A 20,269-nucleotide genomic window follows, 5' to 3' on the forward strand; every position below is an offset into this window, starting at 1 on the left:
GCAGTGGCACAGATTACGGGTTCTCGGGGAACCTGGCTGGCTCAGTCGGCAGTGTGGGCCTCTTGATCTCGGGTTGTGAGTTCGAGCCCCACGTTGGGTGTAGAGATTGCTGAAAGATAAACTTGTGAGAAAACAATTACCTGTGCTGGGGCACCTGGGTGGCTCAGTCGGTTAAGCCTCTGACTTCGGCTCAGGTCATGATCTCACATTCGTGGGTTCGAGCCCTATGTAGGGCTGTGTGCTGACAGCTCAGAGCCCGGAGCCTGCTTCCGATTCTGTGTCTCCCTCCCTCTCTGCTCTTTCCATGCTCATGTTCTCTCTTTCCTTCAAAGATAAACATTTTTTAAAGAGTAATAAAATAAATAGATTAAAAAAAAATAAAGGTGGTCTTTGCTCTTTTGTCTTTGCTATTCCTTGAGAAAAACCAATCTGTGCCTGGTCTTTCCCAGCTGTGGCCACGTGCCGGCCTGATGAGTTCCAGTGCTCGGACGGGACCTGTATCCATGGCAGCCGCCAGTGCGACCGGGAGTACGACTGTAAGGACATGAGCGATGAGCGCGGCTGCGTCAACGGTGAGCTCTCGGGCCAGCCCCGCGCGCTGTGCGTCCTCGGGCAAGTTAATCAACCTCGCTGAACCTCGCTCCCATTTACCCGAAAACATCTATGTTATGAACTCACCGAGATCAGGACCTTGATATTTAACGAGGTCGAACTGTGCAGAGCTGCTGGGTTCGAGGTCAGGGGGAACATGGTATGATTCTACGTCAAGTTATTGCCTGAGCTTACAGTGGGGAGGGGGCTCCACTCCTGGGAATGACCCCAGGAGAAGCTCGTCCCCGTAATCGGAGCCGCGCTCAGGATCACGCAGAGCACCGCCAGCCTGACAGCAAAAGGCTGGAAGCAAGCTGTTCGGCAGCAGAATTAATTTAAAAAATTGTTTTAATTGTGGAAAATTGCATGTAACACAGGATACTAGTGGGGTTTTTTTTGTTGTTTTTTTTTATTAAATTTATTTCTTTTGAGAGAAAGAGAGGGCGTGTGCACGCACAAGCAGGGGAGGGGCAGACAGGAGAGACCGAATCCCAAGCAGGTTTGCACTATCGGCACAGAGCCTGATGCAGGGATTGAACTCCCCAACCGTGAGCCGAAACCAAGAGTGGAGCGCTTAACCGCCTGCCACCCAGATGCCCCACAAGGGAACTGTTTTTAAAATATTTTTTATTTGGGCGCCTTTTTGGCAGAGTCGGTTAAGTGTCTGACTCTCGATCTTAAGTCATGATAGAAAAAATAAATATTTTTAATTACAATACTTAGAGACCGAAACAAAGTTTTAAGAGCAATAAGTTAAATTCTGATAAGGCACTCTTTAAAAATTGTGGTGGGGGGGCACCTGGTGGCTCAGTCGGTTAAGCACCCGGCTTCGGCTCAGGTCATGATCTCACGGTTCGTGGGTTCGAGCCCCGCGTCGGGCTCTGTGCTGACAGCTCAGAGCCTGGAGCCTGCTTCCGATTCTGTATCTCCCTCTCTCTCTGCCCCTCCCCTGCTCGCCCTGTCTCTGTCTCTCAAAAATAAATACAAAACATAAAAAAAATTGTGGTGGGGCGCCTGGGTGGCTCGTGGGTTAAGTCATCTCATGGTTTGTGAGTTCGAGCCCTGCCTTGGGCTCCCCCCTGTCCGTGCTGCCGATACTCTGTCTCCCTCTCCTTCTGCCCCTCCCCCACTGGCAAGTGCACTCACTCGCTCTTTCTCTCTCTCTCTCTCTCTCTAATAAATAAACTAGCCAACAAAAATTGTGGTCACCTACATGTAACAAATTTTGCCATCTTCACCCTATGTAGGGGCTTATTTCTGTGATACTAACGGCATCGTGTTGGGTTTATGAACACCGTACGTGTAATCTTGTATAAATGAACCCTTACGTTCATAAAGAGGAGTAAGAGGGCTCTTGCAGCCTAGAAGCACCTGACCCCCCTCCCCCTCTGGCTCGTAGTGACGCTGTGCGAGGGGCCCAACAAGTTCAAGTGCCACAGTGGCGAGTGCATCACCCTGGACAAAGTGTGCAACTCGGTCCGGGACTGTCGGGACTGGTCGGACGAGCCGCTGAAGGAGTGCGGTGAGCCCTGGGGTGCAGGGGGCTCTTGAACTTGCGGGGAGCCGGGGCGGGTTAACTCCGGGGCAGCGCGGACGTGGGGGCGGGTCCTTGGGGATAAGTGGCTTCGCTTCCGAGCCTGTGTTCGCATCCGTACGACTGACAGGAACGGTTCGCACACGCTGTTGGTGGGGGTGATGGGCGGCTCGTGAAGTTCGGCAGGGCTCCCCGACCCCCACCCTGTAAACAGTTCGGACTTGGCCAGCTGTAGGCTCTGTCACAGCTCCTCAGCGGGGCCATTGGGGCAGGAAGATAGCCTAGGTGTACGCATGTGCACGCGGATGCGTGGGCCGTGCTCTAGAAAACTGTATTGTGGACATTGATGTTTGAATGTCAGAGACCTTTTTTTTATTAAATAAATTAATCTGTTTTGTTTTCTTTTTTAGTTTTTTTATTTATGTTTGAGAGAGACAGAGAGACAGAGCATGAGTCGGGGAGGGGCAGAGAGAGAGGGAGACACAGAATCGGAAGCAGGCTCTAAGCTCTGAGCTGTCAGCACAGAGCCCGATGCGGGGCTCGAACCCACGAACCATGAGATCATGACCTGAGCCAACGTCGGATGCTTAACCGGCTGAGCCGCCCCGGCGCCCCATGAATTTCATAGTCCTTTGATGGGGCACAAAATACTGGTTTTCTTTGGGTTCTTTTTCTTTCCAACCATTTAAAAGTGTAAGAACCGTCGATAGCTTTCGGGCAAGAACAGATGTGGCGGGTTGGCTTTGGCCAGAGCCTTGTAAGAGCGCCGGGGCTGGCTGCTGGGGCTTAAGCGCCCTGAGTCCGGTCCAGCACTGTGGCCTCGGTCGGGCAAGTCCTTTAGCCTGGCTGGGCCTCAGTGTCCACAGCGGTGGTTGAGGGATCTATGGGGCTGTCGGGAGTTCATGTATCCACCTGTGGATCGCAGTTCTCATTTTTTAGAATCAAGAACGTTGTGAAATGTGGGTTACAAAATAGCGTAAGATTTACCTTCCTAACCAGTGTTCAGTGTAAAGGTCAGCCGTGTTAAGTACATTCGCTTGGGCCGGCAGCCATCTCTACCATCCATCTCCAGAACTTTCTCATCTTCCCAAACTGAGCCTCTGTGCCCGTGAAATACTAGGACGCCCCTGTCCCCTCTGCCTCCCCCAACCCCCACCATCTACTTCCCGTCTCTGAGTTTGACTCCACTAAGGACCTCCTAGGAGTGAATCTTCCAGGATTCGTCCATTTGTGCCTGGTGTATTTCACTCAGCGGAACCCCCTCCAGGCTCATCTGTGGCATTGGACAGGACATTGGTTATTGTAAGTCCTCGTAGGGGACTTGGTAGTTCACTGGCCTCCACGTCACTGGGGGATTACGATAAGGCCGATGAAATAGCGCAGGGAGTGGGGTGCCTGGGCGGCTCAATCAGTTGAGCGTCCGGCTTCAGCTCAGGTCATGATCTCACAGTTCGTGGGTTCGAGCCCCGCATCGGGCTCTGTGCTGACAGCTAGCTCAGAGCCTGTCTTCAGATTCTGTGTCTCCCTCTCTCTCTGACCCTCCCCTGTTCACTCACGCTGTCTCTCAAAAATAAATAAATGTAAAACAGAACAAAAGAAATAGCGCAGCAAGGCCGATGACCTGACTGTGACCCATCTGTGTCCCTCCTGTCGCAGAGACCAATGAGTGCCTGGACAACAGGGGTGGCTGCTCCCACATCTGCAACGACCTCAAGATTGGCTACGCGTGCTCGTGCCCCGAGGGCTTCCGGCTGGTGGGCCGGCGAAGCTGCGAAGGTGATTCCCGAGCCGCCTCGTGGTGGCCAAACCCTCTGTGCCTCGGTTTCCCCATCTGTTAACTGACCTCCCAGGCCTGTTGAGAGGATTTGACGAGGGCCCATCTAGCACGGGCTGGGTCCCTGAGGCTCACCCTGTCCTTGCCTTCGGGGGTTAATAATTAAAAAAAGAAACCTCGGCTGATGCAGCCTTCGCCCTGTTGGCTGCACCCCTGAGGCGAACGGGGAGGTCAGGGTCACTGCTGGAGACACTTGGCTATTTCTGTGTGTTCATTTCTGAGTCCGATGGTCACCGAGACCCCGCCCCTGGGAGGGATGGCTTTCGGCGGGGGCCCCTCACCCCGTCAGCAGCCCACACCCCTTTCCGTGTCTCGGCTTGCAGACATCGATGAGTGTCAGGATCCCGACGTGTGCAGCCAGCTCTGCGTGAACCTCCAGGGCAGCTACAAGTGCACGTGTGAGAAGGGCTTCCGGCTGGACCCCGTCACCAAGGCCTGCAAGGCTGTGGGTGAGCCGGGGGCGGGGCCAGGAGCAGATGGGGGGCGGGTTTCATCACTGGAACGTTGCGTGCGCCCCAAAGATCCGGGGACAGACTGTGTGCTCGCGGGAGGGCTGGCAAAGGGACGAGCAGCCAGTTAGGAACTTGCTGGGAGGCTGCCCGCACGTGTCCAGCTTCTCTGGGGACACGGGTCAATTGCCCAGGGAGTGGTTGGCGGTCCCCAGCCCCGCCAATGGCTTCAGGGGACAAGAGGTGAAAAGCTGTGGTCCTGTGAAGGGCCCGCGCGCTCTCCAGCTGTTGTTTTAGTTTTTATTTTTTTATCTTTGTTATTTATTTGTGTGTGTGTGTCTTTATTTTGAGAGACAGAGAGCAAGCAGGGGAGGGGCAGAGAGAGAGGGAGACAGAATCTGAAGCAGGCTCCAGGCTCTGAGCTGTCAGCACAGAGCCCGACGTGGGGTTCAAACCCACGGACCGTGAGATCATGACCTGAGCTGAAGCTGGACGCTTAACCGACTGAGCCGCCCAGGCACCTCTAGTTTTTATTTTTATTCTTGGAAAGAGAGAGAGAGAGCGAGCGAGAGAGAGCAGGCGTGGTGGGCGGGGCAGAGGGAGGGAGAGAATCTTACGTAGGCTCCACGCTCAGCGCAAAGCCCGACTCGGGGCTCGATCCCACGACCCTGAGATCATGACCTGAGCCAAAATCAAGAGTCGGCGCTCAACCGACTGAGCCCCCCCAGGCGCCCCTTTCAGAAATATTTTTGATCATCTTCTGTTTCCTCAAGGATCTGTTTTAGCCTTGACGTTTTTCTCCCATCGTCCTCCTTTTGTGACGGTTCCTTGGCCTCCCTCTGTCACGCGCCCGGGCGTTCCCGGTTCTGGGGAACACTGGGGACAGGGGTCCTAAAACCCTCTAGGATTTGAGATATAAGGGCCAGTGTCTCGAGGGATCCTCCCCAGGGGTTCCGTGGTGTTGGGGGGTGTCCTGAGGGAGGTCTGTCTTACACGTGGTCAGCTCGCTGCTGAACGTCAGTGGCGTGGTCACTGCACAGCCCCCGGAGTCGGAGCGACCTGGGTTCGAGCCCCAGCTCTGCTGTTTACTAGCTGGTGCGACCTTGGGCTAGCCGTTTCCCCTCTCTGAGCTCCAATCCCCTTCTGTGTAAAGGGAGTTCGACAACCTCGTGGCCTCCGAGGAGTGTGAGGACCCGTCAGGGAAAGCGAGGTCCGGACAGCCCTGAGCAGAATTTCCTGCCCAAAGGGAGCCCCGGGGACTCATGAGCGGTTACCATTTCTTCATATTCATGTTCCAAAATGTAAAATGCTGAGGACCCAGTATTTTGGGGGGTTTGTTTGTTTTGAGAGAGAGAGCATGAGCAGGGAGGGGCAGAGAGAGAGAGAGGGAGAGGGAGGAAGGGAGGGCGCGAATCCCAAGCAGGCTCCAGGCTCTGCACTGTCCGCACAGAACCCAATGCGGGCCTTGAACTCACGAACTTCGAGATCGTGAACAGAGCCAGAGTCCGTTGCTTAACCCAGGCACGGGACCCAGTGTTTTAAAATGTAGGTTTTATCATCATTCAAGCACAGTGAGGCCACCAGATCAGGAGACGACCACCCCTGATGAGATGGGTCGTCACAGTTCCCGAGAGGAGGGGCCTTGGCAGTCACGGGGCCATGGAGGAGGGGGGGGAGGGCGGGAGCCTCTGCTGTGGTTTCCTGGGGAATGAGGTGAGGCCGGGTGAGCAGGCCCACGCCTGGCTGGACGGGACAGTCCCAGCAGGTGTCTGCCCCAGGGCGCTCCAGGCAGGCGGGTGGACAGCGGCCCAGAGTGTGAGAGCCCCGCAGAGGCGGTGGCGGATGCGGGCTGGTGCGTTTGCACTCGAGACAAGTTGTGAACCGCGCCTAGGAGCCGGCTGGCCCTGGGAGGGGCCGTCCCTTCCGCTCGGCAAGGCCCAGGACGTCAGGACAACTGATTCCCATGGTTTCCAGCCCCTCCTGGGTGTCTGGCTCCGGTTCAACCACTCTCCAAAGGGCAACAGGCGGGACTCGGGGGTCCCTTCTGCTCCCCTGAGCGTCCTTCCTGTGTGCCCAGGCGCCATCGCCTACCTCTTCTTCACCAACCGCCACGAGGTCAGGAAGATGACCCTGGACCGCAGCGAGTACACGAGCCTCATCCCGAACTTGAAGAACGTGGTCGCGCTGGACACCGAGGTGGCCAGCAACCGAATCTACTGGTCGGACCTGTCCCAACGGAAGATCTACAGGTGAGCCTTGGAGCCTCGCCCAGCACCCGACCCCAGGTGACACGCGGGGGCCCCTCGCACTGATGATCCCTTCCCTCCACCCCTCCCCCCCCAGCACCCAGATTGACAGAGCCCCCGGTCTCTCCTATGACACCGTCATCGGCGAGGACCTGCAGGCCCCCGACGGGCTGGCGGTGGACTGGATCCACGGCCATATCTACTGGACGGACTCCGTCCTGGGCACCGTCTCCGTGGCCGACACCAAGGGCGCGAAGAGAAAGACGCTCTTCAAGGAGAAAGGCTCTAAGCCCCGTGCCATCGTGGTGGACCCTGTTCACGGGTGCGTATCCCCAAAGCCAAGGGGCACGGAGGGCACGGAGGGAACGGAGGGCACAGGCAGGGTTCAAGAACTGGTCTCCAACAACGGGGGGAGAGGGTGTGCCTGAGCCGGGCTGGCCTCCGCGGGGACAGCCCCCAGCCGCGGCGGCCCCCGCTCTCAGAAAAGAGCAGGACCTTGAGTGGTCATCCTTCCCCCACCCGGCCTTTTGGGAGCCAGGGGTCGATCCCTCTTGAGGTCCTGCTGTGGTACCCGGGCCCTGGAAAGTTGTGCCCTCGGGACCAGAGCCCCAAAACCAGAAGTTAAAATATGGATTATTTATTTTGAGAGAGACAAAGACAGAGTGAGGAGAGAGGGCCAGAGAGAGAGGGGGAGAGAGAGTAATCCCAAGCAGGCTCCGTGCAGTCAGCACAGCGCCCAATGCGGGGGCTCGAACTCATGAGATCATGCAATCAGGACCTGAGCCAAAACCAAGAGGCGGACGCTTAACCGACTGAGCCACCCAGGCGCCCCAAAATATGGATTTTTTAAAGTGGTATTCGAAACGGATACTTTTTAAAATCCTGATTTGGTATTTTATGGCCAAATATCCTGTGCCCGGATAGGAAAGGTCAGAGCACTGAGATCCAACAGCAGTTTGGGGGAGGACGCCACGCCTGGGAGCCCCCAGGACGGTGTTTGCAAGGCCCGCGGCGGACTCAGCAGCTCCCCCAGGTGGGCCCCGTGTCCCCATCCCTCGCTCTGCCTGGGGAATCGCACAGTTCTGGAAGGGCAGCCTGCCCCGGCGGCAACGATCAGAGGAAAGGGGAACTTTGGAGAGAAGCACAGATCCGACGGGACAGACCCTGGGGTGCAGGTGGACCTGGGTCCCAGTTGTCCAAAACCTGCATTCTCCTTCGGTGGACGGCCACTCGGCCGAGCGACTTTATTCCCGCAGCTTTCAGGAAAGAGCCACGATTTCCTTGTACCCAGTGCTTGGAAATCGCGTTATTTCCCCCGCTTGCCTCACGCAAGGAGGCTGCGGATTCCTTTGAATCCCTTTGAATGTGAGTCACTGCAGTTCACCTGCGGGATTAGATTCTAGATGCCTCGTTCTGGAAGCTGGATGGCTAGGGCCTGGGGACGGGCATGGATAGAACAGCAAGTTGTCATTCAGCACCCAGACGGTGAACCTGACCCTCCGTCCCGAAGGGCACCGAGGGCTCCTTTCCCGGGGGTCACCAGCCGGGTTTCGTGCTTGGGACGTTTGGCTACTTGGGAGCTAGTTTGAGCATCTCTTCAGAGCTTAAAAGCCAGGGCATGCGAGCCCCGCCCCCCCCGGGCCCCCCAGGGATGAAGGAGAAACTGAGTGTCCATCCCCACATCCGTCTCAAAAAGGAAGGAGGTTCTGACTCCACGGACGAACCGGTGGGATGTTACGCTCAGTGCAAGAAGCCAGACACAAAAGGACACGTTCTGTGAGGTCCTGCTTCCAGGGGTCCCCAGAGGAGTCCCATGCATAGAGCCAGGAAGCCCAGCGGTGGGCGCCAGGGGCTGGGGGCGGTGAGGGAGGAGTCGCTGTTTAATGGGGGCAGAGCTTCCGTTCGGGAACATGAGCGAGTTCTGGAGGTGGATGGGGGGTGGATGCGGCCAGTGTGTGTGCGTAACGCCACTGACCTCGGTACCTAAAAATGGTCACGATGGTTTATGTCATGTGTGTTTTGCCACAATGTGAAAAAATTATTTTAAAGCAAAAAAAATTATAAAATTAAAAATATATCAAAGCCTTCAGAAAGCTGTCTAGGGTGCACGTTAAGGGTCCCGGTCCTGACATTGGAATCAAAGTCTCCCTTTGTTCCTGAAGGTTCTGAAGTCCTGCCAGGTCTCCCCACGTGGCAGGCGCTAGGGTAGCAGAAGAAACCAGCCCGAGGTCTCGCTGGGGGACGTCTCATAATTCCTGGCCTGCTCTTCGGGGCACGCTGGCAGCCCCCCCAGCCCCCCACTGACCTCCCATTCTTCCCGGTCTCTCACCAGCTTCATGTACTGGACGGATTGGGGAACCCCCGCCGAGATCAAGAAGGGGGGTCTGAACGGTGTCGACGTGTACTCGCTAGTGACGGAGGACATCCAGTGGCCCAACGGCATCACCCTGGGTATGTCCTCGGGACCGTGGTCCCCGGGGTCTACACTGCCCCAGGATATGGGGTTTCAGCTCGTACGTGGAGGTGGACTGTTGGGGCTGCTTTTCTGGGCACATCTCTGCCGGGTCCTTGGGGGGCTCCTTCCTGCGGGGAGGGGAGTGGCCGGGCCTGCAGGAAGGAGCGTCGACGTGTGACCTCTCCTTGTCTGCACTGGGTTCTAGATCTTTCTGGTGGCCGCCTCTACTGGGTTGACTCCAAGCTCCACTCCATCTCGAGCATTGATGTCAACGGGGGGAACCGGAAGACCGTCTTGGAGGACGAGAAAAACCTGGCACACCCCTTCTCCTTGGCTGTCTTCGAGGTGGGGGCCGGGGGCAGGTGGCCGCTCCTTGGGGGCTCAAGGGAACTCACATCCGGGTCCCGGTCACCGAGCACGACTTAACAGAGGCGGCGTAAGCGCTCACGCTAGTCCGCAGCCCGTTGTCTAGTTCATTCCAGCCAGGACCAGCTTAGAAAACCATCTGTGGCTGTAAAAAGGTCTTAGAGTTGGAGTTTTTTCCATTTTCTTCCCATCAAAAGAGCCAAAGAGTTTTTGTGTGTTTTTTCTTTAATGTGAATTTTTTCTTTGAGACAGAGGTCGCAAGTGGGGGAGGGACAGAAAGAGCAGGTGAGAGAGAGAGAATCTCAAACAGGCCCCGGGCTATCAGCACAGGGCCTGACGCAGGGCTCAGTCCCACAGACCGTGAGATCATGACCGGAGCCAAAATCAACAGTCAGATGCTTAACTCCCTGAGCCACCCAAGGGCTCCAAGATGCTTTTCTTCCCTTTTCTTTTCTTTTTTTTTTTTTTTTTTTTTTTTTTTTAAGTAAATTCTTCCCCCGATGTGGGGCTCGAACTCACGACTCTGAGATCGAGAGTCTCACACTCTCTCAAGTGAGCCCGCTGGGCACGTCCTCACCGGAAGAGCCTTAAAGTAGGAGTTCTCACTGAGTGGCCATCTTGCTGCCAGGGGACATTCGGCACTTTCTGGAAGCTTTTTGGTGGTTGCGCTCGAAGTGGGGGGTTGGGGGGGCTGCCAGCGTTAGAGGCTGGTAAACACCCTGCCAGGAGAAGAGGGGGCCCGGCGCGGTGGGTTATCTGGCCCAAGGGGCACCACAGCAGAGATCGGCTCTGTGGAAATGTTGCTGTATTGGTTTTTCTATTTTTTTTTTAAATCTGTATTTATTTTGGAGAGCAAGACAGAGACAGTGAGCAGGGGAGAGGCAGACAGAACAGGAAGCAGGCTCCAGGCTCTGAGCCGGCAGCACAGAGCCTGACACGGGGCTCGAACTCACGAACTAGGAGATCATGACCTGAGCCGGAGTTGGACACTTAACCGACTGAGCCCCCAGGCGCCCCCTTGTTGTTGTATTTGCAGACTCACGTGTTCAGGCAGCAGGAATCAGGACAGCCCAGAGGTGGGAGTGAGCTGAGCGTCCATCACGGGGGTGGAGGGGAATCCGCTAAACACGATGTATATCTATAGGCTGGAATGTGGTTCGGCCTGAAAAAGGAAGGAAATTCTAACACATGCTCCAACAGACAAGCCTTGAGGGAACTAAGCCAGACACAAACGGACAGATAGTGTAGAATTCCACTTTATTTTTTTTTAACATTCTTTTTAAGTTTGTTTATTTTGAGAGATAGCGAGTGTGCATGCAAGCGAAGGAGGGGCAGAGAGAGGGAGACAGAATCCCAAGCGGGCTCCGGCCTCTGATACGGGGCTGGAACTCGTGAACCGTGAGATCATGACCTGAACGGACATCAAAGCTTGGACGCTTAACCGACAGAGCCACCCAGGCGCCCCTGTAGAATGCCACTTCCATGAGGTCCCTAGAGGACTCCCATGCAGAGAGACAGGAAGTAGGTGGGGGAGAGGGCCAGGGGCTGGGGGAGGGCGTGGGGAGTCAGTAGTTCATGGGAACAGAGTGTCAGTTTGGGAAGATTCGAGAAAGTTCTGGGCATGGATGGTGGGGAGGACTGCACGACCATGTGAATGGGCTTAAAGCCACGCCACACACTGAAAAGGGTTAAGATGGTCAGTTTTATGTTCTGTGTATTTTACACACTTACAAAAATTTTTTTAAACTGAAAAAAAAAAAAAGAGTTTATTTGATTTTGAAAGAGAGAGAGAGTATGAGCCAGGGAGGGCAGAGTGAGAGGGAGACACAGAATCTGAAGCAGGCTCCAGGCTGTCAGCACAGAGCCTGACTCGGGGCTCGAACTCACGAACATTGAGATCATGAGCTGGGCCACCCAGGTGCCCAAAACTTGTTTTAAAGAGAGAAAAACCGAGGCTAGTGCTGCTGCTTCCCAGGGATCCGAGGGTCCTCTGCCGGTGGTGACGGGATCTGCTGTCTCTTTTCACGCCCACGTAGGATAAAGTCTTTTGGACGGACATCATCAACGAAGCCATTTTCAGTGCGAACCGCCTCACCGGCTCCGACATTAATCTGGTGGCCGAAAACCTGTTGTCCCCGGAGGACATTGTCCTTTTTCACAACCTCACACAGCCAAGAGGTAAAGATGGGATGACCGCCGCCTCCCCCCTCCTCTCCCCTGCCGGTATTTCTGAAATTTTCTAGAATCTTCTAATCCTGTTCGCACCCTCACTCTGTGCCTCTTCCGCCTCAGGGGTGAACTGGTGCGAGAGGACCGCCCTCCGCAACGGCGGCTGCCAGTACCTGTGCCTCCCAGCCCCGCAGATCACCCCGCACTCCCCCAAGTTCACCTGTGCCTGTCCCGACGGCGCGCGGCTGGCCGAGGACACGAGGAGCTGCCTCGTAGGTAGGGGCGCCGGCTGCCGGGGCGCGAGTCCCGCTGCGGCCACCCTCGCGGCTTGGTCCTGCTAATTCCCGTCCTTGTCCTCTCTTTGCTCGTCTGTCGAATGGGCGAGGGGAGCTCCAGGAGGCCCTGGTGAGGGGTACCCGGAGTTTGCCTTTCTTCCAAGCTGCACGCCCCGGCCCTGTGTCGCACATGTCGACAGACGCCCGTCACCTTGGACGTCCAGTCCCCTCTTTCCCGGCCCCCTTGGGAGGTGACTGATTTGACACAGACATCGAGTGAGGAGATGACCCCCTTTTCGATTTTTCTCTTCCTCCAAGAAAACTGGAATTTGGGGCCAACGTGTCTGTAACCCTCAAGAATCTCCCTCTTGAAGCATAAGTAACGTAACAACAAGGTTCTTAGTGGGTTTCAATTTTCACTGCGTCTGTTTTTAGTTGCTTCTTGGTGGCCACCGGCCCAAGCTGCACCGTTAGCAGAGGGGCAGCGGGGCACTCAGGAAATGTGTCTTCTTTCAGAGACCGAAGCTGTCGTGACCCCCCGGGGGACCTCCACGGTCACGGTCAGGCCAGCGGTCACGGTCAGGCCCACGGCGCGCTCCCCCACCGTGAGGACAACACCGCACTCCCCAGCCGTCAAGCCAATGCTCACAGCCAGCCCGTGGTCCGAGGCCAGCCCTGAGCTCACCACGGCGGAGACGGTGACCGTGTCCCACCAAGGTAAACATCAGGACTGCCCTGGGCCCTGGTTTAGAGCTCGAGTATCACGAGGGGCCCCTTCAGAGGCCGAGGGGGTCTGGAAGAAGGGCTAGAGTGGGCGTCGCCTTCCGCCCTGGACTTCCTGACACGCCCATGCACCTCTGAAGCCTCCTGTTTCCCATCTATTAAATGGGCTGATAACGGGCTCCACCCACCTCCAGGCAGTAGTGGGGACTCAGTGGCCTAAGGCGTGGGAAGCCTTTGGGAGCTTGGTGGCGGCTTACCCCAGAGCCCTCAAATGTCATCAGGCCCATGTGATGACCTGTTTTCAAGCCCCTGCCCAACCGGGCGCGGCTGAGGCCATGAGGCACTAGCCAAGGGCACCATTTGAGGGGGTCCCCAAAACCCAGGGCTTCGGTGATATTTTACTACATTATTATCTTTACCATTTATTTTTGAGAGAGAGTGTGTGCGCGTAATGGAGTACGAGCAGGGGAGGGGCAGAGAGAAGGGGAGACGCAGAATCCGAAGCAGGCTGCAGGCTCTGAGCTCGAACCTGTGAACTGTGAGCTCATGACCTGAGCCGAAGTTGTACCCTCAGCCAACTGGGCCACCCAGGCACTTCTTTAATGTTTATTTTTGAGAGACAATGAGCAGGGGAGGGGCAGAGAGAGGGAGAAACAGAGGATCCAGAGCAGTTTCTGAGCTGACAGCAGAGGACCCAATGCAGAGCTCCAACCCATGACCCGTGAGATCGTGACCTGAGCCACAGTCAAGATGCTTAACCGACTGGGCCACCCAGGCGCCGCCCACCTGCATTATTTTTTTTTAAATGTCTTATTTAGTTTTTTTTGACACAGAGAGAGACAGAGCATGAGAGGGGGAGGGTCAGAGAGAGAAGGAGACACAGAACCGGAAGCAGGCTCCAGGCTCTGAGCTAGCTGTCAGCACAGAGCCTGCCGCGGGGCTCGAACCCACGAACGTGAGATCTGACCTGAGCCGAAGCCGGAGGCTTAACCGACTGAGCCACCCAGGCGCCGCCCACCTGCATTATTTAAAAAATAAAATAAAATCACCAAACTATGGGCCATGGGCCAAACCCCTGGTCTTATAAATATAGTTTGGTCAAAGTCAGGCTCTCAAAAGAGGCAAGTGTAGAGTCAGATCCTATCTTCCTAAAAATGTGAAACTTTGTCGTGAGCTCTTGGCCTTGTTTTATTTAAAAAAAAAAATTAAGATATTACTTGATTAGTAAAGTCTTTTTGGTAGGAGATAAGGAGGAGGCTCCACGTTTTTGCTTGTGGCTAGTGCCTGTCTCTCCTCACCCTCGCCCAGTCTCAAGGTCAGAGCTAGGCCCTCAGTGAATTAATGGAAGACTCGCCATTCACCTCTTTGTCCACCAGAGGGCACCTGTCCTGGAGTTTGATCAGCTAGCAAATGGAGCTCATAGACTTTTTTGGGCCAGAAAAAAAGGGGGCACGTTGGCAAGTTTCAGATGTTTCCCCCCACTTAGAGTAGCTACAGCCTCTGTACAACCATAAACAAGGTAAAGCGGGGACTGGTGGTCAAGGGAGGCCAGGAAACCGTTTTGCCTGGGGGCGCCACTGCTTGAAAACCCACTTCACAGGGCGCCCTGGTGGCTCATTCGCTTACGCGTCTGACTTTGGCCTAGGTCGTGATTTCACAGTGCTCGTGAGTCTGAGCCCCACTTCGGGCTCAGAGCCTGGAGCGGCTTCACATTCTGTGTCTCCCTCTCTCCCTGCCCCTCCTCTGCTCATGCTCTGTCACTCTCTCAAAAATAAACATTAAAGAAAATAATAAACCATTTCACAGGCCCATCCAGGGCTTCTCGATTTGGGTGAATGAGTCCTTTTAAGGGAAAAGCTTCTCAAAGGCCTTGCTGATGCCTTAAATTGTTTTTTTAAATATGTATTTATTTATTTACTTTGAGGGAGGGGGGAGGAGCCCAGAGCGGAGGAGAGAGAACGAGAATCCCAGGCAGCCTCTGTGCTCGACCTCATGAACCCTGAGATCATGCCCAGAGCCGAGACCAAGACCAGACACTTAACTGACCAAGCCACCCGGGTGCCCGCCTTCAATTATTTTTCGTGCAAGTTTTCCTAAATGTGAGCAAATGTCAACAGAAGCTCCATGCACCCAGGTGGGCTTGACGTGAACCGATGGCCGACCGCTGCGGGGCCTCCGCCATCCCAGCCTGCTCTGAGGACTGGACTTTGATTTGCACGGGCCCTTACAGGGCTCAGGTGTGTGCTGTGTGACCGGGTCTCCGCCAATATTTATTAACTGGGGCCAGCAGAGACGGGACTGGGGCGCTTTGGCGCCATCTAGCCAGGCGCTGGGGTCGCTGACCAGTGCGGAGTCACAAGGTGGCCCCCGCCCCACCCAGGGCGGTCTCCTTTCCGTCCAGTGCAGCCCCAGGGCGAAAAATCCTACCGGTGACCTCCCCAACTACTGGGGACGTACCTGCAGGCTTTTGGCTCCAAGGCCGTTGGCCCCTTTCCCAGAGCCCTGTAACACTTGGCTCATGGGCCCCTTAAATTCGCCCCGGGTGCCCTAATCGCATCTCCTGAGGAATAAGGTCTGGGCACGGTGCCTCCCCAACCCGGGAGTCGCTCCAAGTTCCTTCAAGAAGCATCAGCGTTTTCATCGTGGCTGTCAGTTGTCGCCGTGTTCTCCGAGGCCCTCGCTGTGCATCCGAGATTCACTGTGTCCCCCTCTCCGTGCAGCCCTGGGTGACGTGGCCAGCAGAGGAGACGAGGAGAAGCCGAGGGGCGTGGGAGCCCTGTCCATCATCCTCCCCGTCGGTAAGCCCCTCAGGCCTGTCCCCACGTCCCGGCTCCCCGCTGCGCTCCGCCCTGCCCAGTGCGCCGGCCGGTCCCCCTGTATCCCAGGAGTGGGGCGTCCCCCCCCACGTGACCTGTTGATCACTGCGGCCCCCTGTGAGCTTCATTCGCTCAAATCCGGTTGCTTCCTCCATTCTGGGCCCCGGGGCCGGGGCGGTGCCAGAAGCAACTTCTAGCCACTCAGAGCCCCGCGGGGCAGCTGCGGGAGAGGGGGCTGCAGGGAAGGCCTCCGCTGCCGGAGGGGCGCCCCCTGGTAAACAGTGCTCTCACAGGGGGCGTTTGGGGAGTTCTGCACACCCCCACCCTTGTCCATCATAACTCCCTTAGCGTCACGCTGGAAATCCTTCCGCGGGGGCCCTTCCACGCCCGGCCCACTCCCCGGGACCTGCATTTTAGTGCCCCGCGGCCGTCTGGCTCTGAGGCCTCAGGCTGGCCTGGCCCCTGGGCTCTGGCCAGGGTTTTTGTTTTTCTTTTATGTACCTGGGCTGGTGAGCCCTTGGCTGTCCCCAGGATGGGGGAGGGGCAGGGCACAGCACCCCGGGGCCCCCCGTAAACGAGGCAGAACGCACCCAGACAGGAGAATAGAGGTTTGACCGTGTCCATAGAGAACAACCCCATTTCTGAAAGGGCCCCATGGGTGGGGACTCAGAAGCACCTGGAAGGGTGTTGACCATGGCTGGTACTTCCGGGGCAAGCCAGGCACAGCAGGACAGGTCGCTCCCTCCCCCCCCAGTGGACAAGCATGACCTTAAATTGGAACAAGAACCTATAGAAGTCTAAAGGCCAGGAGTCACTCGGGGCGCAGAGCTGGGTGGCGGGGCCCTGGGGCCGCCTGCTGACCCGGCCGCACCTCCCCCTGCAGTGCTGCTCATCCTCCTGGGCTTCGGGACCTTCCTGCTCTGGAAGAACTGGCGGCTTAAAAGCATCAACAGCATCAACTTTGACAACCCCGTGTACCAGAAGACCACGGAGGACGAGGTCCACATGTGCTGCGGCCAGGACGGCTACACCTACCCCTCGGTGAGCGGCTTGTGCTGCCCGGGGCCCTGCCCCCCACAGGGCTGGGAGGCCCGCTCTGGTGGTGGGGGACCCACAGGGACCGGGAGAGGAGAGAACACAAAGCCAGTGGGGGCTGGGAGGGAGCACAGGGACGGAGGCTGGTGTGGCTGCAGCTGAGGTTTGCGGGGGGTGGGGGGGCCCCGAGGGAGGAGCCAAGTGATGGGTAGGGACCCTGGCAGCCGGAGCAGGGCCTTGTGGGCACAGGGAAGATTTCTGGCTTTGCTCTTAGAAGGCGGGAGCCATGGAGGGTTCTGAGCAGTGGAGGGCCCTGACCTGGCTCACAGGCGCCCTCCCGTGGCTGTGGGAGGAAGGACCCAGCCCCAGCTCGGGAGCCCAGGGTGTGCTGGTTCAGGGCAGGCCTGGGACCAGCCGGGAGGGAGCGAGGCGAAGGCGGCCTCTTGCCATGTTTACTGAACAGCAGACTGATCGCTTCCGGCGTTTCTCTCTCTGTGGACAGAGACAGATGGTCAGCCTGGAGGACGATGTGGCCTGAGCCGCCGCCCCGGGGCCTGTGCTTCCCGGAACCTGCTGCCCGGCGCGGGCAGGAAGAACACTTTCTCCCAGGACCCTTGGCCGGCCCTGCACCCTTCCTCCCGCTCCCTGCACGGAAAGAAGTGACCTCCGCGCTGGCAGCCGCCTGGCCTGCCTGCCAGAGCTTTGTTTTATATATTTATTCATCTGGGCGGCAGAACGGGCTCCAACGGCACGCTCGCAGCGACTTTGGGTTGGGATTCCCCCCCTTTCTTCTCACTGAATTGGAGTGAAGAGAAGGCTGAATGAGCTTGGGGGACATCTCTGCCCTCTCCAGGGACGGCGCACCTCTCTCCTCCTGCGGCACTGACGGAGGGGCTCAGGGGGACAGGGGGCCGTGGCTTTGAACCGCCAGAGCTCCCACTACCCACAGGGTCCTGGGTAGCAGCTGCCGGACTCCCGACCTTCTAGCCCAAGCCCCCCAACTCAGGAGTAAATGCGTTCACCTCTGCCTTGCCGGACGGCCAAGAGTTACCTTTTGCTCCCCCCCCCCCCCAAGATCTGGATCAAATTAGGGTTTCCCCAGTGAGGTTCGTGCCCTTCCTCGATGCCAGGACTCTGGCACTGCTGTGGATCTGGCCAAATCCAGCATCCCCGGGGCTCCCCCCATTCCTGCAAACCGCGACGGCTCCCAGGGAGAGTCTGAGCCCCCCGTTGCCCTTAATATTTATTAAGTGCCTGAGCGGCCCCATTACCGGTGCGTGAAGGCGGCGGCCGCCAACCTCCGGGAGCGGCCGGCAGTCTGCGGGCGGCCGTCTGGACCCCAGCTCCAGGTCCCCTCGCACTTTTTTAGTTCAGGGCTGTACCTTGTGTCAAGGTGACCTCCTTATGATTTTGCACTGCTTCCTGTTCCCGGGGGGATGGGCACACCTCCCCCCCCCCCCCGGGCTGGGAGAGGGCCCATGGCGGGGGGGGGGTGAGCGCGTGATCTTGGGGGCCTCCCCCCCGACCCCAGCCCTTCAAAGTCACAATCATGACCATCCAGCTCGTGTTCCCATTCCACGCAGGCGTCCCCGAGCCATTGATTTCCCTCAAGAAGAGGGTTCGTGGTGGTCGTTTCTACGGGACTTCCGAAACCAAGCTCTCTGAGCTGATCACACCTGCCACACTCATGACCAAAGAAAGACGCGCCAGCCTCTGTGGACTCCTGGCTAGGGTCGTCCAGGGAGTGTCCGCTGGTCACTGCATGGCCACTCAACACTGTGCCCTGCGCCGTAGGAGACTGTGAAAGCCTTCTCTCCGCAAGCACGTACCTAAGTCGCTGTACAGATGGGGGGGCACTTTTTGTTACGTTTGCACTTTGTATAGTCGTTAGACATTTGTCACTTATGTATATGAAACAGACCTATTTATTTTTGCAAACCCTGGTTGCTGCCTCTGACCCCTCTAGGGGCTCTGCTCTCGGGGGGGAGTGGTCTCTGAGATGCCTCTAAGTTTTGTACAAAGGTGATTCTTGCGGGCTTTGCGTGAAGCTCTGCGGGAGAAATGGGTCCATGCTGTGTAGACGCTGGGACGCTTTGGGGGGAGGGGAGCGGTTGGTTTGTGGATTTTTTTTTTTTTTTTTTTTACAACCACTGTATAGAATGTTTTTATAGCCTGAATGTCTCACTGGGATCGATTAAATTTCTTAAATGAACCACTTGGCTCATTCCAGAATGCTTTTTCCCCCTCCTTGTCTGGGCTTCTCCATCTGGACAGGGGCTGGACTTTCCCGGAAGGCAGTTCTGGAAAAGGAACATTCCCGAGGGCTCAGGACAGGCTGCGGGGATTTTGCTAAATCTGCATGCGCGTTTCATTGAACTACATCTACTGGGCGGCTGGGAACAGACTAGGTTCCTTCTGTCCACTGCAGTGACTCAAAGTGAGAGTCTGCCATCCAGGACTGCCATCTTTCAAGGGGACGTGGGGACTAACAATGACTATATTTTGGAAGAATGTTAAACAGGGCAACTAACAGGGACAGAGCAGGGCCTGGCGGGAAGGCTTCTTTAGGGAGGAGCCCGGAAGGATTCTCTAAGGAGGCGACCTCGGAGCGGAAGCCAGAGCATAAGCGAGGCGGGGCTGGTCGGGGCTGAAACCTTCCCACTGCGCTCAGGCAGCGCATCAGCGGTTTGTGAGGGAAGCTTCCCTTCAAACCCGTGGGCTCCCGGGCTGGTTTGGTGTGAGGTTTTCTTACAGGAGGAGACAAAGGTTGGAGGGGGCCGGTGGCGCAATGGATAAGGCATCTGACTACAGGAGGAGACAAAGGCTAGACACCCACATAATTCGTTGCTAAGATACAAAAGAACAAGCCTGGGTGGCTCCTTCGGTTAAGCATCTGACTTCAGCTCAGGTCATGATCTCATGGTCTGTGAGTTCAAGCCCCGCACCGGGCTCTGTGCTGACAGCCTGCTTGGGATTCAATCTCTCTCTCTCTGCTCCTCCCCACTACTCATGTTCTCTCTCGCTCTCTCTAAATAAACATTAAAAAATAATAAAATTTTAAAAAGGCATAAAACAGATTTCACAACACAAACCCGGATAATCCTATGTTCCGGCGCATCTGCCCTCAAATTCCATTGTGGCAACATCTGGCCAGAGCTGTGGGTGTCCAGGTACGTGCCCCCAAGCTTTACCGGAGTCTGGATCTGGAGGCGCTTAGGGCCCCTGGCCTCGAGCATGGCAAGGCCGAGCACCATCCAGCCGGATCAGCTGGGGTACAGCCCGGAACACGACAGGTCAGCGGATGGAAGCCCGGGCACCAAGTATCAGACCAAATCGGGCAAACCCTGTCGACAGGCTATCTCACGCTCATTAGGATTCCATCCCAGGTCCCTAGGGGAGTCGCATCCCTATAGACAGGAAGTAGATGGTGGGAGCCAGGGCCTGGGGACAGAGTTTGAGAAGAGCCAGAAGTTCTGGAGACGCGCGGTGGGATCGTCGCACAGCCACGTCAACATACTTGATGCCCCCGAACTGGCCACTTAAACACGGCCAAGGCGCTAAATTTGATGCTCTATGTATTGGAACACAATGTACAATAATACAAAATAATAATTTTCTTTAAAGACCAAATTGAGAGGGCGCCTGGATGGTTCAGTCAGTTGAGACTCTGACTCTTGATTTCAGCTCAGGTCAGTGTCCCAGGGTGGTGGGGTCGAGACCCATGTCAGGTTGCTTAAGATTCTTTCTCTTGGGGCGCCTGGGTGGCTCATGTGGTT

General features: G+C 56.6%; 1 protein-coding gene across 2 annotated transcripts in view; it reads left to right on the plus strand.

Annotated features, from left to right (window-relative positions):
• The window catches only part of LDLR (low density lipoprotein receptor), a 31,764-nt gene extending 13,059 nt beyond the window's left edge, over positions 1 to 18,705 (plus strand). The window contains exons 5-18 of one of the 2 annotated variants that reach the window (XM_029917276.1): positions 450 to 572; positions 1,991 to 2,113; positions 3,782 to 3,901; positions 4,283 to 4,408; positions 6,486 to 6,657; positions 6,752 to 6,976; positions 8,987 to 9,105; positions 9,315 to 9,454; positions 11,512 to 11,653; positions 11,768 to 11,920; positions 12,436 to 12,636; positions 15,363 to 15,440; positions 16,342 to 16,499; positions 16,996 to 18,705. In XM_029917276.1, the coding sequence (XP_029773136.1) occupies positions 450 to 572; positions 1,991 to 2,113; positions 3,782 to 3,901; positions 4,283 to 4,408; positions 6,486 to 6,657; positions 6,752 to 6,976; positions 8,987 to 9,105; positions 9,315 to 9,454; positions 11,512 to 11,653; positions 11,768 to 11,920; positions 12,436 to 12,636; positions 15,363 to 15,440; positions 16,342 to 16,499; positions 16,996 to 17,031 (1,916 nt within the window). In that variant the 3' untranslated portion in view covers positions 17,032 to 18,705. The remainder of the gene's footprint in view (positions 1 to 449; positions 573 to 1,990; positions 2,114 to 3,781; positions 3,902 to 4,282; positions 4,409 to 6,485; positions 6,658 to 6,751; positions 6,977 to 8,986; positions 9,106 to 9,314; positions 9,455 to 11,511; positions 11,654 to 11,767; positions 11,921 to 12,435; positions 12,637 to 15,362; positions 15,441 to 16,341; positions 16,500 to 16,995) is intronic. The other variant, XM_029917277.1, reaches the window with a different exon arrangement.
• Positions 18,706 to 20,269: the final 1,564 nt, after the last annotated feature.

This window comes from Suricata suricatta, chromosome 12, assembly GCF_006229205.1.
Source record: "Suricata suricatta isolate VVHF042 chromosome 12, meerkat_22Aug2017_6uvM2_HiC, whole genome shotgun sequence".
Classification (NCBI taxonomy): Eukaryota; Metazoa; Chordata; class Mammalia; order Carnivora; family Herpestidae; genus Suricata; species Suricata suricatta.